General features: G+C 41.2%; 1 protein-coding gene across 11 annotated transcripts in view; it reads right to left on the reverse strand.

Annotated features, from left to right (window-relative positions):
• SGIP1 (SH3GL interacting endocytic adaptor 1) overlaps positions 1 to 16,289 on the reverse strand; it is a 246,346-nt gene that overhangs the window by 120,532 nt on the left and 109,525 nt on the right. For all 11 annotated transcript variants that reach the window (XM_051857652.2, XM_051857650.2, XM_051857653.2 and 8 more), the window contains 2 exons: positions 6,503 to 6,566; positions 765 to 789 (listed from right to left, as the gene is read on the reverse strand). In XM_051857652.2, coding sequence (XP_051713612.1) covers positions 765 to 789; positions 6,503 to 6,566 — 89 coding nt within the window. The remainder of the gene's footprint in view (positions 1 to 764; positions 790 to 6,502; positions 6,567 to 16,289) is intronic.

Consider the following 16,289-nt stretch of genomic DNA (forward strand, 5'->3'; position numbering starts at 1 on the left):
CCCCTCATTTTTTTTTCCAGTAACAGCTGTTCTTTTGAACCTTCTGAATAGGCGTCTGATTTAGATTTGAAGAAAGTCATTTTAGAAGTTGGTGCAGAATCCCAAAAACACAACTCAGATAGATGTGAGCCCATGCTCCCCAGACTTTCTCAACAGCAAGAAATCTGGCAGCCAGCAAGGAGTCTGAGTGACTCTGAAATCTAAACCCAGGGGACATGTTTCCCCCCCTTCGGGCTTTAATTCAGGCATAAGTGGTTTTAAGACCGTTCCCTCCTTTTGAATTTAATATAGAAAATACATTTGCGGTTCAAGTTCAAAAAGGGGAAGAACCTCTCTCAGTTTTATTGGATCTCAGCTCCATCATGACTTTGTGGCCTCTGTTGGAGAAAACCATCCTCACATAACGAGCTTTTACATCATTAAATGAGGAATGAAATAACAGCGGACAGTAGCAGCCTCTGCACACACTGCCTGGTGCTTGAGCCACATCTTGATGGCTTGCTTGCTTACTCCGGCCGAGGGTTGCAGGTAATGGCAATAAATAGGCCTAACTTGACCACGGCTACATTTCTGTTCCATGCAATGACTAGGGAAAATTACAACAGTGAGTGGTCTGAAAAAGCCATTCAAGCCATTTTTTTTCCCTATGGGGGGAAGAAAAGAAAGAAAAAAAGGAAAAAGAAAAAGAAATGGGGCTTTATGAAATTTAAACATAGCCTATATTATGGTGCAAAGCCACTAAAAGTGGTCATTTAAATACTTACAATTCCATCTCTATCTGGTGAACCTCTGTAACAAAAAGAAATTGGTAGCTATTATGAAAATGAATCATTCTTGCTCCACAGACTGAAGTACAACAATAAGAGTGATTAACCACCACCCTCGCCCTCCCCATGTTCCCACCACAGTAAACCTGGCTAGTTAACACAAATCAGAACAAATTGGCTGAGTGATGTCTGAGTGTGGGGTATGTGTATGTTTGTGTGTTGAGGGGGATTCTCTTCAAAAACAGGTGCAAGAGGCATAAGTTGATGGCACAGCGCTTGGTTCATTTTTGAGAGGACAGTTCATTCAAGAATCTGCAGTCTAGCTGGCTCCATTTAAAACCACCACAAGGCATAGAAATCAATTTTCCCTCATCTTTTCCCCTGTGAGTGGTCCTGAATTGCATCCTGTAAGGTGAAACTGCTGGGCTACTTTTCAGGTCATCTTGAGAACCTGTACTTTCCTTGACATTGCTCTCTCCACCTCTCGTCCCATTCTGGAACTGGAGATGGAAATGGAGGGCATCATTTTGCTGCCTGACCCCCTGTGATGGCTGTTAGCCAGGCTCACCATTCTGTGGTAAACACTTTGGCGTGGTGCTTAGGGGCAAAGTCCCTGATATAAGATGAATCTGGGTGTCCAGGCTTTGTCACCTCATGGTCCTGTGACACTGAATGTATTACTCTACCTCTTGGATCCAGTTTGAATAAGGTGAAGTACATAATGGACTCAGAATAATTTCTGACACATATTAAGAATTTAAATTTAATTCTTCTCTCTTCCATGATGTCTCTTCGCTTGGATCACACAACTGCCCACTTATAGCCATACTGGGCAATGTGGAAGAGGGATTACTGTTACTCTGGGAAACTGAATTGGAGGATCAGAGGAGAAGGAAGCAAATGGGTAGTCACCATCCATTTGTAAATTCTGACTTTCATTCACTCTATAGGAGCTACAATATTTATATCATTGGAAAGGACCAGATTTACGTTTGAAAGAAAATCTTAAGTGCTTGAGATGGACTGTGGTATCTAAAGGACATTGATGGGTTTGGAATAAAGAGGAGGTAGCACCAGGTAAGGAATTTTTTTTTTCTTTATAGGGTGGGACCAAGAGAAAGGGGAGGAGGAGAGAGATGCAGAGAGACAGAACACACACACACACATACACACACACACACACAGAGAGAGAGAGAGAGAGAGAGAGAGAGAGAGAGGCAGAGAGAGCAAGAGAGACAGAGAAATGCAGAGCTTTGTTGAGGCATTACCTGGGCTCCAAGATGTGATTCCCCTCCCCCACAAATACCCCTTTAAAATGAGCAGAATATTCCACTTCAATTACAAAACACTTCACTAAGTGTTTCAGTTTTTATACAGCAAATTCATGATGCAAAGATACATCAGCAAGACAGGAGCTGCAGAAAGGACTCAGATTTTGAAAGTCCCTGGGGGTTGACAAAAATCTTGGCTTCTTCGGACACTCCTTTGGCATGGGAATGAAGTGATTCAAATAAATTTTCACTAAAATAGGAGGACGAGGAGAATCTCAGCTGATAAAACCTACAGTTAATCAAGCGAGCATTCTGTGTCAATAATGAGCTAGACACTTGGCGAGGCAATGATAAAACTAATAAGGAAAACTGGCTCATCATAGACAGAATGAGGCAGGCAAGTGCATCCAGTGAGCCACCACAGCCATAGTAAGCACAGGCTAGCAGGAAAGCACAGAGGGCGAGGACCAACTCAGTTTCATGGAAATCAAATCTTTATAACAAAAAATAGGAGCGTTTCTTATCAGGACTTCAGCCTCTCCTAAAGGACTGAGAAGAGAGGTGGTGGTATCAGTTTCGGGTAGAATATTCAGAGGCACTGATCCTTGTGGGATGCCTTTGGGGACAGCAAGCTTTAGATGTGAAGAAGAGTTGGAGATGGGCCCAGCTGTGGTGTTGCCCACAGTTGGTTCAGGTACAAGGGCCTGTCAAGAGAGAATCTTAGGGGGAGGCCATGTGATCTCATGTCTGCTGCAGTTCTCAAAATGCCCTTTCAAAATTTTTAGTCAGAAAAACTGAAATTGTGCATAACAGCATTGGCGCCCTATTCCCATCCCTTATCTTATCTATCGATGGAAATAGGGCTGGTGCTTTCTTATAAGGAGACGGTGCACACGGCAGCTAAGAGCATTGCGTCTTGTGCTAGACTACTTAGGTTTAACCAATGTAGATTTCCTAAATGCAGAAGTATGAGCAAGTTACTTCACCCCTGTGTGTGTCTCAGTTCCCTCTTGCATCAAATGATAACACGTACCCCATGGGGCTATTAGAAGATCCAGTGAATTAATTTAAGAGCCTGCAACAGTGCCTAGCCCATAGTAAATACTCATTATATGAAATCTGGAATAACAATTACTATATAATCTGCCCTAGCGTGGGGAGTGTAGAGATTTTAGCAGCTCAGACACCTGGGTATGTGTTCTAAATTCTTACCCCAATACCCTCCTATGAAGCCTTACATTTTGTTTTAAAATGATTTTTTTCTATTTAATGGCAGCTCCATTCTATTTACTGATTTCTGTTTTAAAACGGATCATCCACTCTGGACCTTCCATTTTTTAAAGTTTCAAATTCGTCTTGTAACCATTGCCTTTTCTGTTTTACTCTTCTGTTTGTCTGGATTATAACTGTACCCATTGACACTTTTTGTTCTGGATGATACAAGTATAGGCACTCGGTTCTGGACTGGAATCCTGGCTCTAAGTCCCATTTTCTGGGTGGCCTTCAGCAAGTTACTTAACTCTTTTTGGCACTGATCTCTCATCTCTAAATTTGAGATATTACTTCTAGCTTTATTGAATTACTGAGAGGATTAAAAAGGATATCAGTGCAATAAATATCCTGCACGGGGCCTGCCACTTAGCACAGCCGATCTCTCTTCCTCTCCAGCAGGCACTCCAGTGATGATCAAATCAGGAAGCTCTGGTCCTAACCCCGCCCTCCAGCTATGAGGTTCAGTCAGCTGAAGTTGGCCTGGCAGCTACCCTAACTGGTTGCTTAGCAACTCTGAGCTGGTTGCAAGAGCTCTGAAACAGGTTTGCATCGACAAGGTTTCAATGAGCTCAGATGAACATACGCATCATCCAAAGCTGAAGGGACAGCAAATTGTCAGAGCATTTTCCCAACCCCTTTGCATTTATGATTTTTTTTCTAAGAATGATATGTGATCCAATTAGAGAGTGATGGCTCCTGAAAAGCAAAGGCTTCTACTCCACAGCTTATTTTTTGACCATCACTGATAGGACAATCTACAGCTAGCTTGACATAATGTGAGTATTCTGGGCCTCTCACATGATAAGAAATTAAGCTTGGGATTCTGTAAACAAATGTCTCCCTGGGGTCCCTCACAGAGTTCCCAGGCATCTCCCTAAGGCTACGAGGAATAACTCACTTATTTTCGTAGCTTTGGAAATGAGGGTAGAAGAGCAGAGTTTTGGTCACATGTGAAAGAGCTCGGCTTGCCCTGGGGAGGTTGTCTAACCTTCTTCTTTGAAGACAGCCTTTTTTGGTCTGTCTTTATTCACACACCAGAACTCTCTAGGGGACAGTCTGTTGCAGACATTGTCTTCATAGGAAAACAGACTTGGTTTCTGCTAATGCGTTCCCCAAGAGGCATGCAATAGTGTCCCACAAAACACATGCAATGCAGGTGTCCCCAGCTGTTGCTGACAGATTGACAGGTACGGGGTCTGGTCCTTTGGGAAAATCAGATTCCATCCAATCCAACGTAAACTTTTATTTCTGCAGATGACGACACTGAGGCCCAATGGCAGAGGAGAGTATAATTCCCGAGCCCACGAGCTGTGGGCGGCACTGAGCCTAGAGCGTCCCAACACTAACGCAGGGACCATCCTCATTCTGGCAGGTGAATGTTTCAAATATGGCCATGCAAATTGTATAATCCTTAGGAAAAGATTCCTAACTCAGTCCTTTAGAAAATCTTCAGGCCTACAGTCAATGCAGTTTTCATAAAATATGCCCCAAAAGAGAAGGCACAAAGAAAACCTAAGAACAAAAGAGCTGAAGACTTAACATTTGGCATGTAGACAAAAAGATAAATTTCTCCCTAGTCCTTCAAGCTCGCTGGTTTAAAATCCCACAAGGCTTCAAGGAACCACTGCCTAAGGATGGAAGCCCAGCACCTGAGCCAGGCCCCCAGTTTTTCCAGCTTTGCCTTCCATCATAACCTTTCTGTGCAGCTCCCACACAAACTGGCCCATTTGTCTTGTCCCGAATGCCTACAGCACTTTTCCACCCATCTGCTTTTCCCTGGCACAAAACACTTCTCCTCATCTCCTTGAAGGCCAAACTCAAGGATCCTCCTGCCTGGAGGCATCCCTGATCATCAGTACAAATAGGAGCTTCCTCACTCCCAAACGCCCATGAACTTCAAATTGCTTGTGGGACTTTATTACATATTAACTTATATTGGCAATAATAAGAGCACTAGCAACTGCTTTTACTGAGCACTTAGTGAATACCAAGTACCATACTAGACATTGTGAGCATGTTTTCTCATTTATTAAAATGTCTTCCTATGAAAGATCTTTCCATTAGTATAGGAGATATTTTATTCCAAGAATTATAAGCTCTTGAAGCACAAGGACATGCTTAGCACTTTGAGATGAAAGTTGTGTATCAAAAAAGGTACACAATGAAAAGGTTAAGATAAACATGGCCTTCTTCATGTTCACCTGTGCCAAAACAGCTAACTAATTTTCTCATTTTCTTACATTTTTTAAGGATTCTGGTCAACACAGGGGTTTATAGGCTCCACTCTGATATTTAAGGGGTCTCTAACAAGTAAACGGAAAATGCATATTATGGAAAACCTACAAGTGGGTTTCGTTCATCTAACACCACAATCAACTTAATTCCATTTTTTCCACAGACTTTATGAATAGCCTGCATTTCCTGCTGGTCATAAGCAGCTGTGGCTGAGCAGCAGTACTATCCTTACTCTGGGCATGAGTAGAATCCCAAGTTTCTGGCCAGCTGATTCATATATTTTAAGTTACCTGCCTGGCTCAAAAACGCTCCTGAGATTTTTGTGTCAGAGCCAAATATTTCTGAAGGAAAATGCAACATGATCAAATAAGTGGAATGAAACTGTCGTGTCATTAGACATTTTCAAGAATCTATTAGTGTCCACAGGCAGTTCTCTCAGACGCGATCATTTAAGCATGTAAAAGCATTCTCGTGGTTGTTTCTGGAATTGGTTTCTTTACACCCAAATAGCCAAGTCATTCCTATGACTTCTGTTGGTTGATTGACAATTCTGCTTGCCATCTCTAGTAAGAGCTTTGGGATCTTATTTAGTCTACATTTCTGTTTCTGGCTAGATCCCATTTCCCTGAGCAAGTGTTTTGTTGTCTAGGAGCCACCCAAGATGTGGAAATGAATGCTTTTCATCTCCCACAAAAGTATACGTTCTGTCATACTCTCTGTCCCCCAAAACTGCTGAGATGTGTGGCTATCAGAGAGTAGAATCATATGATTGAAAAGTTCACTTTTGTATTACAAATCTATGAACTGTTTATGCTGAACAGCACGTTTATCCAGAAATGGGGAGAGAAGCAGAAAATTACATGATGCTCAAGGAAACTCCGCAGCGGTATTCAAGTGACAATGACAACAGCTTCTGCAAATAGTTTGCTTTAGAAGGCAAATTTTTAAAGCACGTACGTAGAATCAGTGTCCTTTTCTTTCTTCCGTATTCCAAAGGCCTTCCTTGTACGTTTTTTCAATCCTGTGGGAAAACAGCAAAGGGTCAAAGAAATTTATGAACAGCATTCAAGTGAACATACATTGAAAGTTGCAACACAGCTTTGATTCTATGTCTACGTATGTGTGTTTGCATGTGTGTATGATTCATTATTACACTTTACAACTGATATTGAACCAGGACTTGGCACTGTGAGTTCTTTGCACTGCAAGCAACATATGATGTATGACTCTGGAGACGACTGCAAGGTTTTCTTAGAGTACAATAATTCATCACCCAAACTGGGGCTCTGCCAAGAAGGCAAGTCACAGATTCATAGGAACAGCCATTTCCAGGTTGGATATATTCTTGAGTCTGAGATAATACCAAGATGCAGATCATGTGAACCATCCCAACAGAGCTGCACTGAGGTGACACATCCATGTGTCCCATGTTCCCATCTCACCCTTTGCTGCCTCTTCAACTCTGTGGCTAGGCAGGGTGATCCACCACTAGGTGAACATACCCAAACCCTGGTACTCAGGATCTCTTTCTTGCCTGGTCCTCACCCCTGATTTAGAATTTCAATCCATGTTCAAGGCTAGGCCAAATTCCCCCTCCTCTATGAGGGCTTCTCGATCCTAGTGATGGACAGTGACTCTTCAGCGCATCTTCCAAATGTTGCTTTTATATGTATTATGATATATCAAACAGTACCACTTACTGGTTCCTATCACAGTTTCCCTGATAGACAGTGAGCCTCTAATAGGATAGAGGCCAAGGCTCCCTATTTGTATGTCCCCCTCACCTCATACAGATACCTCCCAGGAAGAGGCCTTCTGGCAAGAGGAGAGTAAGACGACCTGTTTCTTCCATCATGACGGGCCATGCCCAGTCTTGGTTCTCCCATTCTTATCCTGACAAGGCCCTGGGTTTCCTATTTCCTATATGTTCCATAGTTCCTTATGCACATTGCTTGTGACTCTTCTGTTAAGGAGTTTGCATCGACTATACTAAAGGCCCATGTATTCAAAACCTTAAATTTGTTGCTAATAGTTTGGAAAGTCTTCCTGAAAACCTGGAGCTAGAAAAGCCACTGATATTTCTGGATTTGTTTGGCATTACCATGTGGAACAAAGGGGAAAACGCGGGCAGAATTAGTGATTTGATGCCACCTTCTTCCAAAACATGTGAGTCAGCCCAAACTGCTCAGCTTATCTGAGTCATCCATTATCTGCCACTTAGTGTGCTACACAAATACAATCTCCAAGCCGTCTCTGTTCAGTCTAATTTTGCATTTTAATAGTCATTCCATTTAAGATGTTTAGCTCTTTAAAATGTCAATGTTGGTTTAAAGGAAAAAAATACTCCTCCCACACAAAATTTTTCTCTGCTATCCTCTGCATGAGAAGTTTGTCAGAAAACTTATTGACATTTAAAACTACCCACCCCTAATATTTATGAACACCTTACTCTTTTCATTTGTAATTTTGCCTGCTAAGAACTTTCTTTATTTTCATCTATAATTACTTTATTCTTTTATAGGGATAAAATATCATAGTTACATAATCATCATTTTCTTCCTATAATTTTTCTTAGATTTCAAGTTTCTTAAGTGTTTTCTTTACATTTCAAATTTATCTTTGAATTCACCATGAATGCTATGTTAACCACTTCACTACTGGTTTTATAGGATTATAAAATCAAAACTATTTTTATCTGATGTTTTCAAGCACTTTGTTTCCTGTAACTCCACCCATGAGGTAAGAGATAGCATACCCTATCAAGTAGATCAGAACATACACACAAATTCCAGTAATTTTTTTGTAAATTTGGAGCCAAACAAGCAAGAGTAGTTTTCCACAGACCTGGCCCTGATTTTGACCATGAAATTTGGAGAAAGCCAATATGAACTGAGTCATTAATGCTGTGAGTTGTCAATTCTCCAATAAAAAGTACACTGGATGAGGAGTTAGGAGGCAGAGAGTCCATCTACAGCATCATTTCTCATCACGTATTTTAATACAAGTTAGATTTTTTCAGTTTTAATCTGTCAGTGAATAATTAATCAGCCGGTTGTAAAAACTGCAAGAATTTACATACCTCCACAAAATGGCAGGCAAATCTGTAGCTTCAGTTCTACTGAAAGCCATGTTTCCAATACATGGAATCGACTTACATGTGGAACACACATAGGAATATATAAAATACGTGAAATTACAGAGCAACTCAAATTATTGAATAGGAAAAAACATGGAAAACATCTTCTGCTATGAAAAGTGGAAATATCTGGGAAGTTTAAGTATAAAAAATCTCTGAAAGACTAAAGCAAATGAAGATATAAAATGTAAGTCACTCCTGTTTTACAGATCTTTGAGAAGCTCCAAGAAGAAACCACCATACTGCAAGGAGAAAGACGGACGAACAGGCAGTTGGGTGGGTTCAGGTCCCCTTCAGAGCGAGGAAAGGGGAAGTCTCTTTACAAGGATGCAAAATGCTTGCTTCTCCCCAAAAGCTCTTTTCAGCAAAGTGAAAGTGCCCAAGCCCACTCCTGAGTTTCCAGTTTTATTGCAAGAATATCAAGGAAGCTGTGATTCTACCCTTCTGAGTTTTGGTTATCAGGAAAATATAAGGGAAAAGTTATCAATCACACATTTCTGATGGCTTTTGTTTTACATGAGCAAGCTAGGCAGGATAGACAGGGTTACAAATTCAGCCTTTTGATGGGCTTTGTCTCCATCCTCTGACTGTTAGCTGGGCCTCTGTTTTTCTCTCCAAAATTGTGCTTAAAAGATTCCACTTGCACTGGTTTCTGGGGTCTTGCTCTCTTGCAGCACCCCCTCTGCTTGGTGTGACTTAATTAAATCTTGCTTTGCTCACTGCTTTGTCTGCCTGGAAATTTTTCTTTCATGTGAGACAAGAACTGATGTCAGCTGTCTTTGCCATTATTTTACATGTTATCATATCAACTACAATAGAAGTGAATGGAGAGCTGTGGTCTTTAGAGAGTTAATAAAAAAGTTCAAATAAACTCTTCAAGAGAGAGAAATGATGGTCAAGACACTCATAGGAACAGTAAACTTAAGACACTGTATCCAATAATCTGATCAACTTTAAAAAACATTATATCTAGTGATTTTCTACCTCTAACTCCATAAAATTGTGGAGAGATTGAAGTCATTATCTTTGGTAGAATTCTTTCCAGTGTAGGACATGCATTTTTTTTTCCTAATCTTTGCCAAAAGTGAAAGGGTGAAGGCTTGGGGTTTTTGAGAACCGAAGTGACTCTTCCCTTGCCAATATCAAAACAAAGATCTAAAGGGAGAGAATTGTATTCCTCTGCTAATCCAGAGCTCGAGTGCTTCTCTCGCAAGCTGGGGAGTTGCAAACACTTTCCTGGACGGACCCAGAGCTGCAGTGTTGGATCAGCCACACCGGAAGTTGCCTCACACCTCTTGTTTCTCCACCTAATATAGATTCCTTAAGTGTTACGGGAAAAGCTCGCCAAGTTTGGAAAACAACCATAAAAAGATTAAAATTAGATTGATTTCCAAGAAGTTCAAAAGCGTTTTTCAATTTGGGCAGTCCTAGACATGATATTACAGGATAATTAAACAAAGTAGCAGATATAGAAACTGGTGGTAGTGAAAGTGCAAACAGCAGCAAGTGGGAAGAAGTTTCATCATTACAATGGTGCTAGCTGCCACTTCAGAGGTCCTACCTAGGGACTAGGTGCTAGCTGCATTCCTTGTCTCAGGTAAACCTCTTTTAACAAATGTGTGAAAAAGGAGGCCATGTTTTTTCCTCAAGTATGAAGCCTGAGGATTGGCTGAAGTTAGTTCTCAACACCATCAGTTCCAGAAATAAACCTGGAGGCCCCGCCTCTTCCACGTCTCTCTACATGTTGGGATTCTGCAAGGCTTTGTCCTACATTCTTCTATACCTCTGCCTGGGGCTAGTTCATTCTTCATGGGTTTCATTTGCCATCACCCAGCTTTTCTCTTTCACCTACCAAATACTTACAAAAATCTTTCCAGGGACAGGCATTGGCTCAACAGTTAAGATACCACTTGGGACACCTTTCCACATCTGAGTGCCTGGGCTTGTGTCTCAGCTCTGTTCCCTTTTCCAGTTGACTACGAGCGGGCAGTGATGATGGATTGAGTAATGCGATCCCTGCCACCTGTGTGTTAGACCTGGATTGAGTTCCCAGCTCTTGGTTTTGGCCTTGCCCATACTGTTGGATTTGGGTAGTGAACTAGCAGATAGGAGCTTGCTACATCTGTCTGACTGTCTGTCTTTCTCTCTCCTGTTCTGTGCTTATCAAATATACAAGACAAATGCATTTTGAAACTTTTTTAAAAAGTAGCACTTTTTAAAAAGCCATTAAACACAAACATATATTTATTACATTGTTTGCTTCCTTGATCTTTTCTCATAAGATGACATTAATCCCATGAGATGGTAAATTCTATGAAGTCTGAAACCCCATCCATGTGGTGTCTTAGTTATTTTCATCTCCCTATATTGTTGCAGGTATAGAACATTCTTTAAAATCATTTGCTCAGTTGTATTATTAAAAGAAAGGCATATTTTTCAATCTGCTTTTCAATGTGCAAGTCAGGTCCCACAGGGAGTTTACGAAATCAATAGGTTAGGTTGAAACCTCCATTCAAAAATAAAATAGAAAAGAATAAGTGTATATGACCTGTTGAATACAGTGTTGGCCTTAGTGGAATCTGTAGTAAGTATAAGTATACTTCAAAAAGTCCATAGAAAATGGAATTAAAAGATAAATCTATTTAGGTACAAAAATTTTGAAATCTGTGCAGGATGAAGCTTCAAAATGTTCATGGAAAATGCATATTTTGAAAAAAATTATATATGAGTTCCAAAACATTTTTGCATCAAAATAAGCTTATGTTTTACTTTAAATTTTCCATGAACTCTTCGAAGTACTCTTATGTTTGCAAACTGAGTGGTAATATAAAATACATTTTTATAATAGGTTATAGTCAAAAAGTTTAGAAGTCTTTTATTATTTAATTTTTTAAAAATAAAACTTTTTAAATTTGAAACAAAATGATTGTTTAATTGGTCCTTTCCTCCGAAGTGTCCCTAAATTAATTTTATTTATTTATTTGAAAGGTGGAATGACAGAGAGAGGGATCTTCCATGTGCTGGTTTACTCCCTAAATGCCTGCAGAAGCCAGGACCAGGAACTCCATTGAGGCTGCCCACATGAAGACAGGAACCTGAGCACTTCGGCTATCACCTGAGCATCTCAGGTGAATTAGCAGGAAGCTGGATTAGAAGCAGAGGTGGGGTTTGCTTCCAGGCACTCTGGTGTGGGAAGCAGGGTCCCAAGTTGTGATTTAATTGCTGCACCACAACACCCACCCCCTTAATTAAAAAACAGCAACAACAAAATAGCGACCCAAGATAATATAGAACTTCCTGGCTTTAGGAGCATATAGTTCTGCAGGTAAAGAGAAACACACAACAGAAAAAACAACTACGATCCATTTTCTCCTCTCCTGAATACAATTCTGCCAAAAACATTTATTAAGTAACAGTAAATTCTGAATTTGAGCCACTTTTTAAAAATGTTACATAGAAAATAGAATAATTTAGAATGAACTTACAAAACAAAATTTGGACATATTAATTGTAGGTAAAATGCCAAAATCTGATACTTGAAAGAAACTACAGGGTTTTATATATATATCAATGTATTATTAATTATATTATTAATATATATTAATTATTATTTATATATTAATCATATTATATGATATATAATATGTAATATATTATATAATATATTATTATAATTATATAATAAATCTATATTATAAATTATATTATATATTATATATTATATTATAAATATATTATTAATATATTATATAATATATTACATATTATATATATCATATCTGAAATAGTTTTCTCCATGAATTTGAAAACTGATTCTGTAGATGGGCAGGTGGAGATAATAGTCCTGTGCTGAGCCTGGAATGGGAAACCCTGGAGCATTTGCATCCTGGATTCAAGAGTGGAGCACCAGTCACCTAGAGGACACTGCTGATCTCAAGCACAGACACGGTGCTGGCACCCAAAAGTGCAAGGGGAAGGTCCTGCCAGTATTCCCTCCTTTCCCTCTTTGACCTGAACTTCCACCATTCCACTGCGAGCTGGTAAGACAACAGGATGAGAGGCCACATATAGGAGGGGCCCCTTCCTATCAGACTCTTTGGCAGCAGTGACTTATCCAAGTTCTCTTGATGACACTGGGATGGTAAGAGACGTGGGACAGGTGCAGCTGGGGATAGAGCCAAAGACTACACCAAGTTCTCACGCTGAGGTTGGGTGCAGGTGGGGACCCAGGCTGCTGGTGAGGGCCTTCTGTGTCTTGGATGGCTGGGGGAGAGCCCCTTTGAAGTCATAGAGCTCTGCTGACCTTCTTTACCCCACAGTCCTGCTAACCTGTTGCTTTCTCTGATGGCTCTTTGTTGTGGTGGTAACACTCCCACCAACCCTCTCCCTCCAGGGAAACTTACTGGCCTTAAGATGATTGAAAGGGTATCTCTGGTGGATACCTCTGAGGATACCCTCTGGTGGGATGCGCTTGTTCCTCCTGCTTCCCACCCCTCCACACACTGTGCTTAGACAAGAACAGAGCTTAGACAAGACAAGGGGTAGGAACAGAGCTAGCTCTAGGAGGGACCTACAGCTCTGAAGGAAGAAGGGGAGCTTTGGGAACAAGAAGCAGGGTTGGGAGTGACAGCTGTTTAGAGTCATAGAGCAAAAGTCATAGGAGAACACAATCCAGCCCTAAGCATCACGCAAATGGGCTGTCCCACAAACCAGAAGCAGCAAAGTAGGGTGGAAGGGAACAGAGTGCACAGCTCTCTTTGGAATCCAAAGTTTATATCCCAGCCTGACTGCTTGCAGGCTGTCATTTGTCATTTGTAGCAACACTGGTGGAGAATCTAAGAGGCACTGTGCTGCTTTTCATAAACAGTTCATCTCCCCACAGGACGTAGGGTTTGGAGGGACAAGCTCAGTTTCCCTCTCTCTAAGGCAGCTCCAGTTTGCTGAGTGCCCTCATATGTGCCTCACACCGTGCCAAGCACTTTACGCAAACCAATCCTTTCAACAACCCCAGAAGGTTTTACTAACCCCTACTTTATGGATTAAGAAAGAGACTCAAAGTTAAGTTCCTCTTCCAAAATCCCCAAAGAAGTTAAAAAAAAAAAAAAAGAGCCAGGTCTGTTTGGCTCCAAAATCAGGCAACTTCTACAGGAGTGGTTCTGATGATTATTGTAGGACCCAGAACGAAGCCTGGAACACGCGCACACATAAGCAGTATTTGGTTAAGAATTTTAAAAATGCCGTAATTATTTGTGTTATAACTTTAAAAAAAAAAAAAACTGCTGACATTTCCTGACGTTCAGTCTTGATACTTGTCTATGTATACAGACATATTAAAGAGGGAGAAGGAGCCTGAATGGCACGATGGACCTACCTGAATGCCCCGGCATGAGGCCAGGGAGTGCAGCCCCTGGGGGAGGGCTGTGCTATGACCACATTGCATCTTTAGTTGGAGAAGGTGCACCATGGTACACTGAAAATTCAGTTTCACCCTAAAAACTTCCCACCAATAGAAACGAATAGGTACAATTTATCAAGTACTTGGGATATTTCTGCAGATTTGTCAGGAATCTCTTTAACCAAAATGGCTTGGTCATGGTGACAGCTATTCTTGTATTGATTATTTATCAAGGTGCATGAGAAATGACTGGTGCCAGTCCCACAGGTAGTACCTGGTAGGCCACAGTTCAAAGGCTCCTCTGTTTTCTGGAATATTTTCTTGTTAGTCAACACAATTCATTATTCAATAAATTCATCTTCTAATTAAAAAAATAATAAAAAATAATAATAAAAAAACAAAAAAACAAAAACCAAAGTAGTGATTCTTTTTAAATGGAAAAGCATTTGTAGATGAACTATGCTATACATTTCTTAAACACAGAGACTATATTGAGCATTTGAGATGTTTGTATACTGCCCAGTAGACATAAGGACGTCCAGTAAATGTTTGCTAAATGGATTATTTCTGTAACAAATGTAAATTTTTGGCTTGAATCTTCATTAGCTAGGAGGGTCACTCAAAGGTGAATCACATGTAATGGAATTACTTATTTTCTACAGGAACTCAGGCCAAACATTTGGCCTCAGTAATAAAAAACAGGCAAATTTAATTGCCCTGGGCATAATGCCACATATTGACAGCAACTCTAGACTGGCAATACCTATTCATTATGATGGCCACTGTATTTCTGTCAGGAAAGATTGAGGGGCTTTGCGTATAACTTTTCCTCTACATTTTAAATCTAGGCACTCCTATTCTTTGTAATAAGATGGTTTTATGTAAAGTTTTATGTTTTAGTTAAGATGGAGGCCAGTCCCTATGATGAATTTGTTAAGGTATTTATGATTTCCTGTGCTTAGACTACTGCTTAGGAAGTATGAAATACTTACTAAAGGTGAGTGCCAGAAAAAAAAAAAAAAAAAACAAACTTTAATTCAGTGTCTAGCAGTACCTGCTGCATGGCAGTCATTCCTTCAGTGTTTATTGGCTGCTGTATCTATTTGTGACTTTAACCAAAATTAATAGTTGAGAGTTGTTACGCATATGCTCTTTGGTGTCTAAATGCTTTGTGTTAATTTTCAAGTGACTCAAAGAAAACTCAGGTTGTCGCTCCCCCTCTTCGTGGAGGAACGACACTAAACCCTGCCTAGGCTTCCTATCCGAGTCACGGCACCATTATGTCGCTCCCCGTCTTCGTGGAGGAACGACACAGGACCCTGCGCTGTTCTTTTGTCTGCTCGGCCCTCCCCGGGTTTGCTGCTGGTTCTTCCCGGGTTGGCTACCGACCCTTCCACCTCCGTGGAAGGGCGGTTCCCCCTGCCACTTTCCCCACTTCCGCGGGGGAGCGGCACACCGCCGGCCGGCTCTCTTGGGGGCTGCACAGGTGTTCCTCTTAGATGTTCCTGGTGCATGTTGTCTCTCTCCTCCTTTATAGTCCTCTTCCACCAATCCCAACTCTGCTACCCACACGCCGAGTACGCTGCTCTCCTCCAATCAGGAGCAGGTCCTACAGTTTATTGGTTGAACTGGAGGCAGCTGTGTAGAAGCTGTTTACTCCCTTCTCAGCGCCATATTGTGGGAGAGCAGATGCATAGAATAAGTCTTAATTCAAGTAACAGTCTAGTCTGAGTTGCTCCCCACAATTCCCCCTTTCTTTTTATTTTTTGGCGTTGATACGCGCCTGTCTTCGGTGCCCCGTGGCACACACTCTGCTCTGCTTGCTAGAGTTGCCCACAGGTGCTTACAAGCCCTACCAATCAGGCAAACCGAATCTGGGTCCTCTCTTCACCATGTTTTGAGGAGGATTTTAGGCGCTGATGCGTTCTTGTGTTCGGTGCCCTACAGCGCATGCTCTGCTCTGCTAGAACTGCCTGCAGGTGCTTACAAGCCCTAGCAATCAGGCAAACCGAATCCAAGCCTTCTCTTTGCCGTATTGTGCGGAGACTTATTGGTGTTGATAACCTGCCTATCTTCGGTGACCTGCAGCTCATACTCGTCGAGCTGCCCGCAGGTGGTTATCGCCTTACTAATCAGGCAGACCGAATCCAAGCCTTCTCATTGCCGTGTTGTGGGGAGGCCTTATTTTTCTCTATCTCTGGGCATTCCTATTT

This window comes from Oryctolagus cuniculus, chromosome 7 (assembly GCF_964237555.1).
Source record: "Oryctolagus cuniculus chromosome 7, mOryCun1.1, whole genome shotgun sequence".
Taxonomy (NCBI): domain Eukaryota; kingdom Metazoa; phylum Chordata; class Mammalia; order Lagomorpha; family Leporidae; genus Oryctolagus; species Oryctolagus cuniculus.